The sequence below is a fragment of the Aethalodelphis obliquidens genome, unplaced genomic scaffold (genome assembly GCF_003676395.1).
Source record: "Aethalodelphis obliquidens isolate GAN/ISIS:26980383/991018 unplaced genomic scaffold, ASM367639v1 scaffold5, whole genome shotgun sequence".
Taxonomy (NCBI): Eukaryota; Metazoa; Chordata; class Mammalia; order Artiodactyla; family Delphinidae; genus Aethalodelphis; species Aethalodelphis obliquidens.
The window spans coordinates 45,642,088-45,663,148 of NW_020837949.1; the positions used below are offsets into that span (position 1 = coordinate 45,642,088).

General features: G+C 43.9%; 1 protein-coding gene across 5 annotated transcripts in view; it reads left to right on the forward strand.

The window, feature by feature from the left end:
* Positions 1-21,061, forward strand: part of NOD1 (nucleotide binding oligomerization domain containing 1) — a 91,914-nt gene that overhangs the window by 63,778 nt on the left and 7,075 nt on the right. For 4 of the 5 annotated variants that reach the window (XM_027102276.1, XM_027102275.1, XM_027102279.1 and 1 more), the window contains 4 exons: positions 4,207-4,290; positions 5,194-5,277; positions 7,686-7,769; positions 12,247-12,330. In XM_027102276.1, the coding sequence (XP_026958077.1) occupies positions 4,207-4,290; positions 5,194-5,277; positions 7,686-7,769; positions 12,247-12,330 (336 nt within the window). The remainder of the gene's footprint in view (positions 1-4,206; positions 4,291-5,193; positions 5,278-7,685; positions 7,770-12,246; positions 12,331-21,061) is intronic. The other variant, XM_027102277.1, reaches the window with a different exon arrangement.

Consider the following 21,061-nt stretch of genomic DNA (forward strand, 5'->3'; position numbering starts at 1 on the left):
TTTAATATTTTTTCTTTAATTTTTGTCAATTTGATAACTATGTGTCTTGGTGTGTTCCTCCTTGGGTTTATCTTGTCTGGGACTCTCTGCACCTCCTGGACTTGGGTGACTGTTTCTTTTCCCACGTTAGGGAAGTTTTCAGCTATTATCTCTTCACATATTTTCTCACGTCCTTTCTGTCTCTCTTCTCCTTCTGGGACCCCTATAATGTGAACATTGGTGCATTTAGTGTCATCCCAGAGGTCTTTTAAGATTGTCATTTTTTTTTTTTAAACTGGGCCAACCTTTTTTTTTTTAAAAAAACCCCACATTTGTTTATTTATTTATTTTTGGCTGTGTTGGGTCTTCGTTTCTGTGCAAGGGCTTTCTCTAGTTGTGGCAAGCGGGGGCCACTCTTCATTGCGGTGCGCGGGCCTCTCACTATCGCGGCCTCTCTTGTTGCGGAGCACAGGCTCCAGATGCGCAGGCTCAGTAGTTGTGGCTCACGGGCCTAGCTGCTCCACAGCATGTGGCATCTTCCCAGACCAGGGCTCAAACCCGTGTCCCCTGCATTAGCAGGCAGATTCTCAACCACTGCGCCACCAGGGAAGCCCGTCTTCATTTCTTTTCATTCTTTTTTCTTTATTCTGTTCTGTAGCAGTGATTTCCACCATTCTGGCTTCCAGCTCACTTATCTGTTCTTCTGCCTCACTTATCCCGCTATTGATTCCTTCTGCTGTATTTTTTATTTCAGTTATTTTATTGTTTGTCTGTTTGTTTGTTCTTTAGTTCTTCAAGGTCTTTGTTAAACATTTCTTGTATCTTCTCAATCTGTGCCTCCATTCTTTTTCCGAGATCTTGGATCATCTTTCTTATCATTACTCTAAATTCTTTCCTGGGTAGATTGCCTATCTCCACTTCACTCAGTTGTTCTTCTGAGGTTTTATCTTGTTCCTTCATCTGGGAAATATTCCTCTGCTGTCTCATTTTGTCTAACTTTCTGTGATTGTGGTTTCCTTTCCACAGTCTGCAGGGTTGTAGTTCTTGTTGCTTCTGCTGTCTGCCCCCTGGTGGATGAGGCTGGTCTAAGAGGCTTGTGCAGGCTTCCTGGTGGGAGGGACTGGTTCCTGCCCACTGGTGGGTGGAGCTGGGTCTTATCCCTCTGATGCACAGGGCTGTGTCAGGAGGTGTGTTCAGCCGGCAGTTGTGTGGTCAGGAAGACTTTAAGCAGCCTGTCTGCTGATGGGTGGGGCTGTGTTCCCACTTGGTTGGCCTGAGGTGACCCAGCACTGGAGCCAACATGCTATTGGGTGGGGCCAGGTGTTGGTGAAAATATGGCAGCCTCCAGGAGGGCTCACACCAATGAGTACTCCCGAGAACTACCGCCACCAGTGTCTTTGTCCCCACAGTGAGCTACAGCTGCCCCCTGCCTTTGCAGGAGACCCTCCAACACCAGCATATAGGTCTGGCCTAGGCTCTTAGGAGAGGTCACTGCTTTTTTCCCTGGGTCCTGGTGTGCACAATCCCTTGTGTGTGCCCTCCAAGAGTGGAGTTTCTGTTTCCTCCAGTCCTGTGGAATTCCTGTGATCAAATCCCGCTGGCCTTCAAAGGCAGATTCTCTGGGGCTCTTCCTCCTCCCATTGTCAGACCCCCAGGCTGGGGAGCCTGACGTGAAGCTCAGAACTTTCACTCCTGTGGGAGAACTTCTGTGATAGTTTTCCAGTTTAGGGGTTGTCCACTTGGTGGGTATGGGATTTGATTTTATCACAATTGCTCCCCTCAAACTGTCTCGTTGTGGGTTCTTCTTTGTCTTTGGATGTAGGACATCTTGTTTGGTAGGTTCCAGCATTTTTTTCATCAATGGTTTTTCATCATTTAGTTGTAATTTTGGTGTTTTCATAAGAAGAGGTGAGCTCACATCCTTCTACTCTGCCACCTTGTCTCTGGAGGCTTTTTTTTTTTTTTTTTTTTTTGCGGTAAGTGGGCTTCTCACTGTTGTGGCCTCTCCCGCTGCGGAGCACAGGCTCCAGATGCGCAGGCTCAGTGGCCATGGCTCACAGGCCTAGCCGCTCCATGGCATGTGGGATCTTCCCGGACTGGGGCATGAACCCGTGTCCCCTGCATTTGCAGGCGGACTCTTAACCACTGCGCCACCAGGGAAGCCCTCTGGAGGCTTTTTTAATTCAATTTTTTATTGAAAATACACATAACAAAAGTTACCATCTTAACCTTTTAAGTGTACAGTTCAGTGGCATTAAGTACATTCATATAGTTGTGCAACCACATTTGTATAGTTGTGCAACCATCACCATTATCCATCTCCAGAACTCTATCTTGCGAAACAGAAACTCATTCTCCCCTCCCCTCAGCCCTGGCAACCACCTTTCTATAGTATCCTCTGTTCCTGTGAATTTGACTACTGTAGGGAGTCATATAAGTGGAGTCATACAGTATTTGTCTTCTTTTGTGACTGGCTTATTTCACTTAGCATGATGTCCTCAAGGTTTATCCATGTTGTAGCATGTGTCAGACTTTCCTTCCTTTCTAAGGCGGTGTAATAGACCATTCTATATATATACCACAGTTGTTTATCCATTCACCTGTCAGTGGACACTTGGATTGTTTCCACCTTTTAGCTCTTGTGAATAATGCTGCTATGTACATGGGTGTACATGGATCTCTTTGAGACCCTGCTGTAAATCCTTTTGGGTATATACCCAGAAGTGGAATTGCTGGATCACATGGTAATTCTATTTTTAATTTTTTGAGGAACCACCATATTGTTTTCTGCAGCAGCTATACCATTTTACATTCCTACTAACAGTGCACAGGGGTTCCAATTTCTCCACATCCTTACCAACAACTTGTTATTTTCTGGTGTTTTGATAGTAACCATCCATATGGGTGTGAGGTGATATTTCATTATGGTTTTGATTCAGGAGACTACAGCTTTTCATAGAGTTATGATTTTTTCTCTGATTCTAGAAGACACATAGATAATTTTATTTGTAAACTATGGAAAATATGAACAGTATAATGGAGATCATCTTCTCAGAAATAATTATTGTTAACACTTGAGGTCAGGTAAGCTTTCTTGCTCTCTCTCATGCAGTTTATGTTCTCTCTATACTATTTTTTTTAATATGGTAGACGTCAAACTATCTGTACAGAATTTTATTCTACCTTTTTTCACTTAATCTCATGTCATGAGTAGTTTTTCACTTTATTCAAAGTTTGATACCATGCAGTTTTATCTAGTACACACACTTTTTACGCAAAATGCTGAAAACTCTCTTTCTGGGGTTTCAGAAGCCATACCGGCAGGGACGTCAGCAGGCCGCTTGCCTGGTGAGAGCATGTAGCTGAGGCAGCCCCAGTTCTGTGGTGAGCCTGGCAGACTTGCTTTCTGTAGACAGTGACCCTCAGCCTTTTAGGAATAGCTGACTCTTACTATAGGCTCAGCACTGTTTGGAGTGCTTTGCATATATTAACTCACTTAATCCTCACAACAACTCTATGAGAAAATGCTCTTCTTATACCTGCTTTACAGATGAGACTAAGACCTCAGAGACTATGCATTACCCAAGCACGCCCAGGTGGTGGGGGGCAGGGCCAGGATGGGAGCCCAACGTCTTACCATGCAGACCCTCGACTTAGCCAGATCCTCTAAGGCTTTCTACTGTGGGGGAGAGAATACAGCTTGTCATGGCACCTCCCTACCCAAACTGCAACAATCTGAACAACATGGTTTGGTCACCTCCTCTTTACATACCAGGGAAATTGCCGATAAGTTTTCTCAGTGTGCTTTCTGATCTTTGCTTCATGCAAGACCGACTATGTCTTCAAGAATGTCCGGCACCCCTGCACAGGGTCAAATGGATATTGGGTCTGGCACCGCCACAGGCCTTCCTTTCAAGCTGCCACCAACCTGTATATCCTGCAGGTGACATTTCAGGGATAGTTGTGAGCTTAGGCTCACAAAAGCTCAGGGGTGAGACTTGGTTCCTAATTGTGCAGCTGTCTGATTTGACTTCTGTTCACAAGCCTTCTACTGCTTTTTTTCCTCCAGAGCAGCTCACTAAGGGGCTGGTGGAGGGATTCATCTCCAGGCCACAGCTCCAGGGATGGAGCAGAAACATCTGCGTGTTGAGTATACATGCCATGGCCTTGAGCAGAAAATAAGGGATGAGCATGAGGTAACTTTCACTGTCTTCCCTCTGCCCTCAGGATGTGGGGCAATCAAATCGGTGATGAAGGAGCAAGGGCCTTTGCAGAGGCTCTGAGGAACCACCCGAGCTTGACTAACTTGAGGTAACTGCTGCCTTCTGAGAACTGCCGTCTTCAGGGCCAACCTGGTCACTCCGTGTTCCTCTTGTTTTACCAGAGGAGGAGCCAGGGGAAAGAGGGCGGCTGGCATTCCTAACAGGGAAGGTATTTGTGTGTGTGGTTTTTCTTTTTCTTTTTAAAAACGTTTGTATCGACATAGAAGAGGCATACAGTTAAGTATATTATGCTTAAGTTTTCAGCTCTGTGATGTGACATGTGCACACACCAGTCAGATCAAGACTAGACATTGCCAGCCCCTCTGTAGTCTTCCCGTGCCCCTTGGGGGTTGGGGAGGAATTCTTCAGTCCAGACAAAACTGAAAGACACTGGGCCACAGATTCCTGCCCCCTCCTCATTTCTCAGGATGGTGCTGGGACAAGAGGGGACCCTTCACCTCTGTAAACAGACTTGGTCCTCCCTGGCCCTCCTTTAGGCCTCTGGCCAAATCTCTGAGACTCGGGGGTCTCCTGGTTGCCCGTGTCCTTCCTGTCACTGACAAAGGGTTAAATACGGTGGGGGCAGTAGCAGAGTTCCTTCCATACAAGAACAGAGGAAACTTCTCCAGGCCTCCCCGACAGGCGCCTGTAAGGTGTCAGCCTCCGAAGCAGAGCTCGCCAGGCGTCCTCAGCCCGTGTGACCAGGTCTTGCCATGTTCATTTCCTGTCTGGCCTCTCCTCGAGCAGTCTGGTGATTTGGCCTCGTCCTGGGCTCTGGAGCAGCAAAGGCTGAGTGGCTGCTGGTGAGGCTGGCACTTACGCTTCCTGCTTCAAATCAGCCCAGGCAGGAACCACGTCCAGGTGGAGTCTTGCCAGCTGTTTTGGTTGCTGAAACCAAAGCCAAATGTAGACGTGTTTTTAATAACCTACCCCAAATGTTTTTCCTTCCTAGTCTTGCATTCAATGGCATTTCTACAGAAGGAGGAAAGAGCCTCGCATGGGCCCTGCAGCAGAATGCGTCTCTGAAAATATTCTGGTAATGACCAGAGTCATTTTGAACGGTTGGGTCTCAGGGATTTTTCCAAAGACTGTGCACAGCCTGGAATCTTAACTGAAAGAGTGCCTCTCTGTTGTAAAGGCTCTAGGCCTTTCCTCAAAGGAAGGTTTATAATTTCATTTCCTCCTAAAGAAGAAAATAGCCATTCCCAGAAGCACAAACAAGTACAGAATGGGTGGAATGGGTCCCAGGAACATGAGTTTGAGACCTTAGCCTTCTTTGCCCACCCTAGGCCTCAGGAAAACCAGGCGGCTAGCTATTCTGTCAGGATATCCTCGGAACACCCTCAGATATGCCTTGAGGAGTCCAACTTTCATGCACTTGTCTCAGAACTTTCTCCCTTCTTCCTCTTAAACTGCCTACCCCCCGTGCAGCCTCCTCTGTCCCCAGGTAGTCACATCAGGACTTGGCCTTCATGCTCCAGCTCACCTGTCACGGGAAGCCCACAGCCCTCGCTCCCTCTCTGCACTCCAGGGCCACTAGTTAACTGTGTGTTACCTTCTGAAAGTGATGCTTTTTTTCTTTCTTTTGGTTGTTCCTTTTTTTGGTCATTTACCGTATTTTTATTTATTTACTTGCCTGTATCATAAATTGCTTCTGGGAAAGGAAGTTATATTACATGTCTCTGTATCCTCCTCATGAGATATTGGCTACATTAGTTAATGAAAATGTCGTCATTATGAGAATTCAGATACTAGACCTGCTGGCCAGTAAGTGCATTTTCCTTTTTCCCTCAAAAAAATCTTTTCTTTTAAAAGATTTTGAAAAGTAATACGTGCTTTTTTGAAAAAAATATAATACACTGAAGTCGGGAAAGTAGGAAGTGAAAGAACCTCCTCCCTCATGCTTTCTAAATATAATCTTTTATTTCTAGCATTTGAATGTATATTCAAATAAATATCGCTTTTCTTATGAAACTGAATAGCATTTAGCAAGTGACTAAAGAAAAAATATCTCAACCATATATTGTACATATCTGACATGTCCTTTTATGTCAGGGTTTCTCAATCTCAACACTGTTGACATTTGGGTCCAAATAATTCTTTTTTGTTGAGAGGCTGTCCTGTGTATTGTAAGATATTTAGCAGAATCCCTGGCCTCTACCCATTAGATACCAGTAGTAACCCCTAATTGTGACAGTCAAAATTGTCTCCAGACATTGGCAAGTGTCCCCTGGAGAAGTCACCCCAGTTGAGAACCACAGGTCTAGAGGGATAATAATAATGTCAATCCCCAAAATCTCTTGAGTACTCACTGTACATCACACATTGTTCTCAGCCTTTTCCATGTATTAACTCATTCTCACAACTGTGTTATGAGGGCTGTACCATTACTGTTCACATTTGCTGGTGAGAAAACTCAGGCCCAGAGAAGTTCAACCACGTGCTGTGGTCGCCCTGCTAGTAAGCCATTGCCAGCCGGCATGTCTGGCTCAGAGCATCTTGAGCCCCATGCTCTTCTGCCTCTTTCTTTATCCTACCTCATTCTCTCTAAAGGTTGCACAGTGTCCCTTGAATGTACACTCACAATGTATTTTGCTGGCTGCCTCTACTGATACTGAAATTTGTTCACATCTTATGTTACGACCGAAAAGACTGCAACCAATACTGCATGTATAGAACCTGTGTGTAATGTCTTTGCACACCATAGGGTGGATTTCTAGACGTTGAATTGTTGGCCCAAAGTGAAACACATTTAAAGTGTGGATAGACACTACCAAATTGCTCTTCAAGGAATGATTTTTTAAATGTTCTTTATATTCATTTCTCCTTCCTTATTTATTCTTTCATCCACTGGCACAACAGGGTTTAATTCTCTTTACAACCAGGAACTTCTAGCCCTCTGTACTTTATCCAGACCACTTCCTGCTTTTACGAACAACTGAGAGACTTCCTGAACTTTCAGTCACAGAACTCGGGTCCTTCATAAGTGGCCTCGGAGCAAAGTGATGAACACATTTTAACGCGCAGTCGGCAGGCTTTTCTAGGTCTTCATCTGACTGAGTTTAGTAACACACTGTCCGTGGTGTTCAAGGGATCTTAACGGCTGGAGACCCGAGAAGCAGGCACTGGCCCCTCGCTTTCTGTGGGCCCGTCTTCTGAGAGATCTGAGGGCTCAGCAAGGATGGGGAGGGAGTATGGGCTCCCCCAGCAGCAGCACGGCTAAGAAGTAGGAGCTTGGGTGAAGGGTTGCACTAGAAATGAACCTCCGTTTATTGTCTGTGGGGCTCAGAGGCTGGCTTGGAGCCTGGCTGTTTGCTGGGTTCTCAGCAAGTGATGAGCTGCATAAGATGCAGACGCCGGGGCTGGGATCCCGCTTCTGTGAACTCAGTGGAGAGTGGGTGCCAGGTAGCGCTGTCCTGAGTCGACACTTCCTTTCTTTTCCAGGCTCACCAAAAATGAACTTGATGATGAAGTGGCAGAGAGCTTGGCAGAGATGTTGAAAGTCAACCAGACGTTGAAACATTTATGGTAATTCAGATTTAAACACTGTGCTTTTTAAAAAAATATTCTTTGAGATATATCTTTTGAAATATTTTTTGAGATTCACATATCATAAAGTCACACTTTTTAAGTGTACAGTTCAGTGGTTTTTAGCATATTTATAAGGTGGTGCAACCATCACCACTATCTAATTCTAGAACATTTTACAAAACTACCCACCTCCCCTACCCGCCAGAAACCTGTACGCGTTAAGTCATCACTCCCCATCCTTCTCCTCCCTTAGTCCCTGGCACCTGCTAATCTACTTCCAGTCTCTATGGATTTGCCTCTTCTGGGCATTTCATAGAAATGCAGTCATACAATATATGACCTTTTGTTTCTATGTTCTTTCACTAGCGAAAGTTTTCAAGGTTCACCTACATTGTAGCATATATCAGTACTCCATTGCTTTTTATGGCTGAATGATATTCCATTGTATGGACAGTCCATGTTTTGTTTGTCCATTCTTCAGTTGGTGGACATTTGGGTTGTTTCTACTTTATGACTATCATGAATAATGCTACTGTGAACATTCGCGCACATGTTTGTATGTGAAATGTTTTCATTTCTCTTGGGATAGAATTGCTGGGTCGTATGGTCACTCTGTTAAATGCCAAACTGTTTTTCAAAGTGGTTGTGCTATTTACATTTCCACCAGTCATGTATGAAGGTCCCCATTTCTCCATGTCCTCACAAACACTTGCTATTGTCTGTCTTTTTTGGGTAATGCCATCCTAGTGGGTGTAAAGTGGTATCTCACCATGGGTTTTTTTTTTTTTTTTTTTTTTTTTTCTCGGTACGCGGGCCTCTCACTGTTGTGGCCTCTCCCGTTGCGGAGCACAGGCTCCGGATGCGCAGGCTCAGCGGCCATGGCTTATGGGCCCAGCCGCTCTGCAGCATGTGGGATCTTCCCGGACCAGGGCATGAACCCGTGTCCCCTGCATCGGCAGGCGGACTCTCAGCCACTGCGCCACCAGGGAAGCCCTCATCATGGTTTTGATTTGCATTTCCCTGACTGCTAACAGTGTTGGGTGTCTTTTCATGTGCATATTGGCCATTTGTGTACCTTCTTTAGAGAACTGTCTCCACATCCTTTGTCCATTTGTAAATTGGGTTATATGCCTTTTAATTGCTGAGTTGTTAGAGTTCTTTATATATTCTGGGTGCTAGACATTTACTAGATACGCGATTTGCAAATATTTCTTCTCTTTCTGTGAGGTTTTTCACTTTCTTGAGAGTGACCTTTGAAGCACCAAAGTATTTAATTTTGATAAAGTCCAATTTATCTATTTTTTGTTTAGTTGCCTGTGCTTTAGGTATCTTAGTAAGAAATCACTGGCTAATCCAAGATCCCAAAGATTTCCTTTAAGTGTTATAGTTTTGCTCTTACATTTAGGTCTTTGATCCATTTGGAGTTCATTTCTGTGTATGGTATGAGGTGTTAGGGGTCCAGCTTCATATTATTGCATGTAGATATCCAGTTGTCCCAGCACCACATGTTGAAAAGTCTCTTTCCATTTTGAATGGCCCTGACGCTTTTGTCAAAACTCAGTTGACCATAAATCTGTGAGTTTATTTCTGGACCTTCTATTCTAGTTCATTGAGCCATATGTTTATCATCATGCCAGGACCACACTGTCCTGATTATTGTAACTTTGTAGTAAGTTTTGAAACCAGGAAATGTGGGTCTTCCAACTTTGTTCTTCTTTCTCAATATTGTTTTGACTATTCTGGGTCTCTAGCATTTCCATGTGAATTTTAGATGACCAAGTCAATTTCTGTAAAAACAAAAAACCCCCAAAAAACCCAGAGTGTGCTACTTTTACATCTGTGTTTGTTTTATTCCTTTTCTTTCTGACCTGTAGACGTTCTTTTATGCCCTTCCCTAGGTGTCAGGCCAGCCCCTTCACGAGAACAGAGCTAGAACAGGGCTAGAGAGTGACTCTTAGCTCTTGGTGCCAGTACAGACTACACTGTCTGCAGTGAAGGTAGCCAGTGGGCATATGTACCTGAGCACTGCCAGGCTTTTTACTTCTTCTCCTACCCAGCCTCTTGCCAGGTCTAGGCTTCAGGCAGCTCACCCTCCCCCCAGCAAGGTGTAGGTGGTGGCAGTGTTTGCAGCTTTCCGGAAGGGGTGATTAGGAAACGGCAGAATTTAACTGAATGCAGAACTCAGTGCCCACTTCCAGGTTCTATTTTTGCTCCTTTTGCAAAAATGTCCAAGTCACACTGTGGCTGTGCTTACCAGAAGGTCTCACCTCTGCCACTTGGCCCAGGAGCCCCAGTCTTTGAGAGATGTGGCGGGGATCACTGGGTCCTGGCTGCAGCACAGCCACCGAGTCCTGTGTGCTTGGGCAGGAATGGTGACAAGAGCTCCCTTCCCCTGGGCGCCACGGTAGAAATGATGAGAACTACTTCATACACATCCTCCTATTGAAATCTCACACACCCAGGGTAGCGGGGTTCTCTTATAGTTATTCCCATTTTATAGATCAGGCAGCTGAGGAATAGAAAGCTTAAGTTTATTTCTTCAAGGATCTGCAGCTGAGAAGTGGGGAGTGGGTGTATGTATATGAGGAGAGCTTTTAACCAGGATGCTATACTGCCTCCTTAAGGAACTGGCTTAATTTCTATAATCTCATTAGTCACAGTAATATAGGTCATTATCTTCCTGGTGCACAGCTACCTTCTTGGATCAGTGCCCAGAATTTCTAAAGGTCAAGTTCAATAGTAGCCTTATGCTACAAATAGCTGGGGGGTGAGGAGTGAACCTGTGATGAAGCACAGACGTATCACTGACTTGTGCTGCTCTTTCCTGGGTGGGTTAGACGCATGGCTTCCCAGGGGAGCAATTTGGGAATTGCCCAGGCTTCCCAGCTATATCTGAAATCTTTGTTTCATTAGAATCAATGCCACCCAACATAATGGGGTATACTCTTAGAGGCCCCATTATTGATGCTTTTCCACTGGGACCCATGAGTAGCAGCAGAACTGTTCTTCCTCCCTCCATCTTGGAAGCCTTTGTTTCCCCCAAAGAAGAGAATGGCCAGCTCTTTAAAAAATACTTAACTTTAAAAACTGCCTTGCCTTTCTCCAGCCATCTGGAAGGAGACATCAGACTGCCTGTTCCCCAGATGTGTTCCTTAGAATTTGTTGTTCAGACTGGTAGTCTCCAAGAATTTGTTGTTCAGACTGGTAGTCTCCAAACATTTTTGACTGGGCACCCCTGCAGTGAAAAATGTCAAGCACACATGCATACATATATGTTCATATATTAAATTACCTACATATGAATATACAGATATATTATGCTCACTATAAAAATACACAGAAAAGTTAAACATTTAAAAAAATTTTACTTAAGTGTAGTTAATTTACAGTGTTGTATTTAATTTCTGCTGTACAGGAAAGTAACTCAGTTATACATATATATATTCTTTTCCATTATGGTTTATCACAGGAGTTTGAATACAGTCCCCTGTGCTATACAGTAGGACCTTGTTGTTTATCCTATATATAATAATTTGCATCTGCTAATCCCAAACCTTCCCTCCCCCTTGGCAACCACAAGTCTGTTCTATTTGTGAGTCTGTTTTTGTTTCATAGATATGTTCATTTGTGTCGTATTTCAGATTTCACATATAAGTGATATCATATGGTATTTGTCTATCTCTTAATGACTTAATTTGCTTAGTATGATAATGTCTGGGTCCACCCATGTTGCTGCAAATGGCATGATTTCATTTTTTTATGGCTAATAAACCATTGTATATATATATATATATATATATATATATATATATATATACACACCATATCTTCTTTATCCATTCATCTGTCGATGGACATTTAGGTTGCTTCCATGTCCTGGCTATTGTAAATAGTGCTGCTGTGAATACTGGGGTGCACGTATCCTTTTGAATTATGGTTTTCTCTGGATATATGCCCAGGAGTGGGATTGCTGGATCATATGGTAGCTCTATTTTTAGTTTTTTAAGGACTATCCATACTGTTCTCCATAGTGGCTGTACCAATTTACATTCCCACCGACAGTGTAGGAGGGTTTCCTTTTCTCCACACCCTCTCCAGCATTTATTGTATGTAGACATTTTGATGATGGCCATTCTGACTGGTGTGAGGTGATACCTCATTGTTGTTTTAATTTGCATTTCTCTAATTATTAGCGATGATGAGCATCTTTTCATGTGCCTCTTGGCCATCTGTATGTCGTCTTTGGAGAAATGTCTATTTAGGTCTTCTGCCCATCAGAAAAATTAAACATTTTAAAGCATGTTCTTTATTTTCATGGATCTGATTGACACAATCTCAGCAAGATCGAAAGTTAAGGGGACTCAGTTCTTCCCCTGACCCTGTCTCTTATCCCATCGTATCCTTCCAACCCCCTAATGAAGTGGGCAGATTTAATCCAGTATTACTTGATACAAAAGATATATTCTTCTTTCAGGCTTATCCAGAACCAGATTACAGCCAAGGGGATTGCCCAGTTGGCAGATGCATTACAGAAGAACACTGGCATAATGGAGATTTGGTAAGACCAATCTACCACTTGTAATGATAACAACGATTATTTACTCAGCACCATTTACTGTGTGCCACGTACAATGCAGGGCACTGTCCATTTATCTCCCATCTTTCCAACAATCTGTAATGTAGGTAGTATTGTCTCCATTTCACAGATGTAGAAACTAAGGCCCAGACCAAGGTCACACCTAAGAGAAGCTGAAATTCAGCTCAGACTACGACTCTATAGTCAGGGCTCTCCTCCCCAGCCCCCCTGTCCTGCCTACTGTCCTGGGTTGCACGGGGGCAGACAGACTGGGAAAGGGATTCCCACTGAAAGTTAATCACTCTGGGACTCATGAGCCTGAGAGATGACCATGCTGGCCCAGAGTTTAAAGCATGTTCTTTTCCTTCTCTGGGCTTCCAGGCTGTATTTGAGCTGACTGTACTCTTTTTCGACTTCCTGTTTCTGTTATGCTAGCAGAAGGAAGGCATGTGCTCTGCTTTGCTGCAATGTTGAGCCCCATTTCCTTTCTTGTGCCTCCTACGGGACACACAGCCCCGAGGTAGGACTGGGCCTGTAGCATATTCGGGGGTGGGGGAGTGTGTGTGTCCCATTAGTGACAATGGTTACACCACTGGGTTAAATGCTAGGGAAACAGCAGTTAACTGGACAGAAAGGTCCCTGACTGCCTCAGAGTACTGATGTAACCGAGCTGAGAACAGAGGGCTCCGTGTCTCTGAATCCAGACCCCCAAGTGCCCTGGAAATTGCTATCTACCCGAGGCCTGGCCTGAGACAGCCCAGCAGTGTGTGAGGCTCAGACCTGCATGGGAACCATGACACAAATCCAGGGCCCCGTGAGGACAGAGACCACAGGAGTTCAGGCTACCACTGTGGGCCCTGAGATCCACGGAGCAGCCTCACGGTGAGCCAAACCCTCAGCTCAGGGGGTAGTTGCTCGTTAACTACATTTCTTTCTTCATGACTGGGGAGAAGAATTTCACAGCCAAAAACAATGGAGCAAGGTACAGCTACCTCCCTGACCTTTTTAAATTTCGCTTTAGAATTTGTTAGTGGACCATAAAATTGGTTTGGTGGGTTGCAACCAGCATTATTTAAAAAATGAAACAGAGCCAGAATGCTCTGTGCCTAGTATGAAATATTCTTTCATAATCTCATTTCAGATGTGGGTGTGTACGTATACACAGATGCTGGTTCACAATGTAAAATGTTCTTATTTGAGGTCACAGTCAGAAAAACATTTGAAAACACTGTCCTAGAGTAGAAAGCCCAGCTCCAAGGCAGACCGATGGAGAGGCTGTGGCATGTGTGCCTTCAAGGCCGAAGCCCGCTGCTCAGCCCTCAAAGGCACTGGAGAGCCAGTGGGATTTTAATTCGCGTTAATCTCCAACCACCCTCAGCCTGTGATCCTTTCCTAGAACCACCCCGTTTCCTGCTGACTCTATTGTTTGAGGACAGCAGGCAGAGGAGGGGAGGCCAGGCTGCAGGACAGTCTGTGGACTACAGCTGGCTTCCACCCTTCTCAGGGGCTGGTTAGGATGGTTGTAAGGATATGCAGCTGCTTTAAGTCCGTCAAGCTTGAAATGGGCCTTTGTCACCTACCAACAGACAACCGCTGTTCCTACACAAGGAATTATTTGTGTAGGACCAGGTGTCGATCTTCAAGGCATGCTCTGCAGAGCCTGAAAGCGGCACTGGTGTCAGGGAGGACTCGGAAAGAGGACAAGGAGGAGGGCTCGGGTGCTGGCCCAGGAGTATCTTTACTTCAGCCCCTGGCTCAGCCCAGGTGTCTGACTCCCTGGGACTGGGCTCGGTGAGAGTGCTGGCTGTGTTGGCCCTGTCCAGGGGTTGAGCCAGCAGGGGAGTGGAGATGAGGGAGCAGCTCTGCCTGGGGCCACACTGGCACAGATGACCTTGGACCATCGCTTTGGACTCATTATCTGTACTGACATTTATTTCTGCCTTGTCCCTGTCCAAAAAGAACCTGAGGTCTGAAGTCCCTCAGTCTTCAAAGACAGAAGTTAGCGGTGTTCAATGACCTGGTATTGTAAATTATAGCATTTACTGCACTCCATTGTAATAGCTTCCTGTGAAGGAGCTACAGTCTAGACGAGACAGCCTGAGGGTAGGGCCTGTGTCATGGTCACTGCTGAGTCCCCAGGGAAAGCACCGCATCTTCATTTGTTGAACAACAAAGTGCTTGTGTGCCAGGCACGATGCTGGTACCAAGAGTCCAGTGGTGAACAAAATGGACCTGCCCTCATGCGTGTACCCTCTAGTGAGGAAGACACAGTTAAGAAACAAATCATTCAAGTAACTATTTAATTACAATCATGATGAGTGCTAGAAAGGGGAAAGCTAAGAAGGGAACCTAATACAGATGAGGTTTCAGGGAAGGTCTCCCTAAGGAAGTGGCATTTAAACTGAGCCATGAAGGATGAATACGAGTTCATCAGCTGAAAGTGTTCCAGGTGGGGAAACAGTACGTGCAAAGGCTCTGAGGCATGAAAAAACATGGTGCCCTTGAAGAACAGCAAGAAGCAGATGGGCCTGTGGTTCAGACAGTGTGGAAGAGGGAGCAACAGGAGGCAGAGGAGACAGGCGGAGACTAGACCATAAAATATCTGTGGGTCATGTGGGTCATGTTAAGTATTTTGGTCTTTATCCTAAAAGCAAGGGAAAGTGATTGAACAGTTTGAAGCAAAGAGGGATGTGATCAGATGTGCATTGTAAAAAGACCACTCTGGCTCCTCTAGGAAAGCGGATTGGAGGAGGCCATGTAAAGGGACGGTCAGTAGGACACTGCAGTGAGCCAGAGAAGAGATGATGGGTGCTTAGGTCAGGATGGTGGTGCTGAACATACGGAGAGGTTCCAGGGAGCCCATTCTAGGGGTATTTAGGGAATAGAACTCTGTGATAGATAGATAGAATATGAAGATGAGGACGAAGGTTGACCCCCAGGTTACTAACTTGCACAACTGGATGTAGAGTTGTACCATTCAGGGAGCTAGGGAACCCTGGGGAGATGTGCCCACTTTGAGGTACCTGGGAGGTGTCCAGATGAAGGTGTCAAGTAGGTAAGCGGCCCCACAGTGGAGCGGTCTGGCCCAGCTCAATGACATATGAATGAGGCCAGGGATAGATGAGGTTCTTCTGGGGAAGAGGGCCAGGCCCCAAGCCTGGAGGAAATCCATTATTTGGAGGTCACATGGAGGAGGACATAAAAAAGGAGACAGCGATGGAGTGGCCAGATGTAGGAAAGAAACCAGAGAGCATAATATCAAACCAAGGGAAGGTGGTGTTTCAAGGAGGAGGGAGAGGGCAGGACAGCCAAATGCCTGTGAGGGTCAGGAAAGACAAGGGCTAAAAACTGTCATTTAAGTTCAGGTTTATAGAGGCTATTGGTTACCTTAGTGAGACCCAGTCCATAGAGTGATGGTAGCTGGAAAGGATTAATATGTGAATATCAAACAAGTCATCAAGATGGCAGGGTAAGAGGACGTGGAGCTTACCTCCCCCACAAACACATCAAAAATACATCTACATGTGGAACAAGTCTTGTGGAAAACTAACTGGAAACTGGCAGGAGAACTCCTGTACAACCAAGGCTGCAAGAAAGATTCCCATGTAATCACAGAGGATGGGAAAAAAAAGCATCAGGTCAGGACAGAGCCCATGGGAGGGGACCAAGAGGAAAAGGAAGACCAGACAGGTGGATACTCGCCCTGGGGAGTGAGCAGGTTGAGCCACACAGAGGAGACAAGCCCCATTGGCTGCTTGGAGAACTGCTAGGACAGACAGAAAGGCTGGAGAAGCCTAGACTCCAGTTGTGAGGAGTGCATGGGTGCTTGCTTACCACCAGAGAGGGCAAAGTGAGGTCTGCCCTAGCATGGTGGTGTCACCACACTCACCAGTCCCAGCTGAGCAACCACCCCAGCCCCACTCATTCCACACCACAGCTTGGCACTAGATCTAGGGCAGCCAGGTCCTGGGAGAAGACTCGATCTAGAGATGCAGAGGTGGCCCAGGAACCTGGGGGGTGGTCCAGGTAGGGCAGTAGCAGCCACTGTTAGCACTTACTAAAACAGCACTACAGAAGCAGCCCAGACGTCTGATGGCAGCATAGCTGCTTCAACTCCCACAGCCATAATGCCATGACCCCTAGTGCTAGCTGAGCAAATGCTCCAGCCCCACCCACTCCACACCACAACCTTGCACTAGATCTGGGATGACCACAATGGGGAAAAGACATGACCTTGGGCTGCATCTGAGCAGAGCTGCAGCTGCCTACACAGGTGGTGCCATTGGACCTCTGTAAGTGCACAAGCCCCAGTGCAGGGAGAAGGAAAAACATACACTTAAAAGGAACAGAGCCAGCTTGAGCCCAACCCTCAGGGCATTCACTCCAGCAACTTAGGAGCAGCCCCCTGCCCTGTGTGATGGCCACTGAGCAGAGAGGAAGTCCTGCATCACACCCTGTGCAGGCTCTAGCTCTTTCAATTCTAGCCACACCCCCATCAAGCTGATAGGGGCCCGCACATCCTGAAGAAGACATGACTGGTATCCACGTCAAAACCCATCCTCACACCAAAAACACTGGGCACACAGTCTACATGGGGACACTCCCACATAAAAACAAACACCCCTTCAAGACCACAGTAGGTAACTGTTTCACCTAAATTCATTGAGACAGAGAAAGTTAAGTAAAATGAAAAAGCAGAGGAACTATTCCCAATTGAAAGAGCAAGAGACCCTCCCCCCGAAAAACTAATGAAACAGAGGTAACAATGAGTTCAAAAAGTTGGTAATAAAAATGCTAACTGAATGAAGAAAGAGTTGATCTAAGTTGATCAACAAAGAGTTGATCTAGAGCACAGATCATTTTAACAAAAACTATAAAAAGACCCAATCAAAAATAATTCCATTGTAGACACAAAGCACCCTAAGAGCAATGAATAGCAGACTAAATGACACAGAACACATAAATGATCTGGAAGATTAAAAAATGGAAACTATCAAATCAGTACGGCAGACAGAAAGAAAATGAAAAAAAATGAAAGCAACATATGAGATCTATGGGATAATATAAAATGTGCCAACATCTGCATTATAGGGTTCCCAGAATGAGAAGAGAGAAGAGAATCAAAAATGTATTTGAAGAAATTATGGCTGAAAACTTCCCAAACCTAAAGAAGGAAATAAATATCTAGGTACAGGAAGCACAGAGGGTCCCAAACAAGAGGAACCCAAACACACCCACACCAAGACATATCATAATTAAAATGGCAAAAGTTAGAATTCTAAAGGCAGCAAGTATAAAACAGCATCATACACAAGGGAACCCCCCCACCCCCGCATAAGGCTATCATCTGGTTTCTCTGCAGAAACCTTGCAGGCTAGAAGGAGTGGCATGATATTCAAAGTCCTGAAGGGGAAAAACCTACAACCTAGGATACTCAACCCAGCAAGATTATCAAGGAGAAAAGATTATATAAGGAGAGAAGGATTTCTCAGACAAGCAAAAACCTGAAAGAATTCAGTGATACTAAACATACTCTGAAAGAAATGTTGAAGAGTCTTCTCTAAATGGAAAAGAAGCATCTATAGGAAAGGGAAAATAACAATAGGAAAGACAAATATATATTGAAGATCACTTAAACCAGTATGTGGTTTCAAAAAAAGACGGAATAATGACATTTTGTAATGTCAAACTGTGAACATAAATTTGTACTGTACAGTCCTCGTGTGTACAGTATGCAGTATATTATATACTTGTTAATAAAACCATCATAATAAAAAAAAAATTGTAAAAGTGACTATAACTACAATAAACAGTAAAGGGATAAGCACGGAGATATAAAATATGACATCAGAGCAAAGATCAATAAAACTAAAAGCTGGTTCTTTGAGAAGATAAACAAAATTAATAAACCATTAGCCAGACTCATCAAGAAAAAAAGGGAGAAGACTCAAATCAATAGAATTAGAAATGAAAAAAAAGAAATAACAACTGACACTGCAGAAATGCAAATGATCATGAGAGATTACTACAAGCAACTCTATGCCAATAAAATGGACAACATGGAAGAAATGCACAAATTCTTAGAAATGCACAACCTGCCAAGACTGAATCAGGAAGAAATAGAAAATATGAACAGACCAATCACAAGCACTGAAATTGAAACTGTGATTAAAAATCTTCCAACAAACAAAAGCCCAGGACCAGATGGCTTCACAGGTGATTCTATCAAACATTTAGAGAAGAGCTAACACCTATCCTTCTCAAACTCTTCCGAAATATAGCAGAGGGAGGAACACTCCCAAACTCCTTCTACAAGGCCACCATCACCCTGATACCAAAACCAGACAAGGATGTCACAAAGAAAGAAAACTACAGGCCAATATCACGGATAAACATAGATGCAAAAATCCTCAACAAAATACTAGCAAACAGAATCCAACAGCACGTTAAATGGATCATACACCACGATCAAGTGGGGTTTATTTCAGGAATGCAAGGATTCTTCAATATACGGAAATCAATCAACGTAATACACCATATTAACAATTTGAAGGAGAAAAACCATATGATCATCTCAATAGATGCAGAGAAAGCTTTCGACAAAATTCAACACCCATTTATGATAAAAATCCTGCCGAAAGTAGGCATAGAGGGAACCTTCCTCAACATAATAAAGGCCATATATGACAAAGCCACAGCCAACATCGTCCTCAATGGTGAAAAACTGAAAGCATTTCCACTAAGATCAGGAACAAGACAAGGTTGCCCACCCTTACCACTCTTATTCAACATAGTTTTGGAAGTTTTAGCCACAGCAATCAGAGAAGAAAAGGAAATAAAAGGAATCCAAATCGGAAAAGAAGAAGTAAAGCTGTCACTGTTTGCAGATGACATGATACTATACATAGAGAATCCTAAAGATGCTACCAGAAAACTACTAGAGCTAATCAATGAATTTGGTAAAGTAGCAGGATACAAAATTAAAGGACAGAAATCTCTGGCATTCCTATACACTAATGATGAAAAATCTGAAGGTGAAATCAAGAAATCATTCCCATTTACCACTGCAACAAAAAGAATAAAATATCTAGGAATAAATCTGCCTAAGGAGACAAAAGACCTGTATGCAGAAAAATTATAAGACACTGATGAAAGAAATTAAAGATGATACAAATAGATGGAGAGATATACCATGTTCTTGGATTGGAAGAATCAACATTGTGAAAATGACTCTACTACCCAAAGCAATCTACAGATTCAATGCAATCCCTATCAAACTACCAATGGCATTTTTTCACAGAATTAGAACAAAAAATTTCACAATTTGTATGGAAACACAAAAGACCCCGAATAGCCAAAGCAATCTTGAGAACGAAAAACGGAGCTGGAGGAATCATGCTCCCTGACTTCAGACTATACTTCAAAGCTACAGTAATCAAGACAGTATGGTACTGGCACAAAAACAGAAATATAGATCAATGGAACAGGATAGAAAGCCCAGAGGTAAACCCACGCACATATGGTCACCTTATCTTTGATAGAGGCAAAATGTACAGTGGAGAAAGGACAGCCTCTTCAATAAGTAGTGCTGGGAAAACTGGACAGGTACATGTAAAAGTATGAGATTAGATCACTCCCTAACACCATACACAAAAATAAGCTCAAAATGGATTAAAGACCTAAATGTAAGGCCAGAAACTATCAAACTCTTAGAGAAAAATATAGGCAGGACACTCTATGACATAAATCACAGCAAGATCCTTTTTGACCCACCTCCTAGAGAAATGGAAACAAAAATAAACAAATGGGACCTAATGAAACTTCAAAGCTTTTGCACAGCAAAGGAAACCATAAACAAGACCAAAAGACAACCCTCAGAATGGGAGAAAATATTTGCAAATGAAGCAACTGACAAAGAATCTCCAAAATTTATAAGCAGCTCATGCAGCTTAGTAACAAAAAAACAAACAACCCAATCCAAAAATGGGCAGAAGACCTAAATAGACATTTCTCCAAAGAAGATATACAGACTGCCAACAAACACATGAAAGAATGCTCAACATCACTAATCATTAGAGAAATGCAAATCAAAACTACAATGAGATATCATCTCACACCAGTCAGAATGGCTACCATCAAAAAATCTAGAAACAATAAATGCTGGAGAGGGTGTGGAGAAAAGGGAACCCTCTTGCACTGTTGGTGGGAATGTAATTTGATACAGCCACTGTGGAGAACAGTATGGAGGTTCCTTAAAAAACTACAAACAGAACTACCATATGACCCAGCAATCCCACTACTGGGCATATACCCTGAGAAAACCATAATTTCAAAAGAGTCATGTACCAAAATGTTCATTGCAGCTCTATTTACAATAGCCCGGAGATGGAAACAACCTAAGTGTCCATCTTCAGATGAATGGATAAAGAAGATGTGGCACATATATACAATGGAATATTACTCAGCCATAAAAAGAAACGAAATTGAGCTATTTGTAATGAGGTGGATAGACCTAGAGTCTGTCATACAGAGTGAAGTAAGTCAGAAAGAGAGAGACAAATACTGTATGCTAACACATATATATGGAATTTAAGGAAAAAAATGTCATGAAGAACCTAGGGGTAAGACAGGAATAAAGACACAGACCTACTGGAGAATGGACTTGAGGATATGGGGAGGGGGAAGGGTGAACTGTGACAAAGCGAGAGAGAGT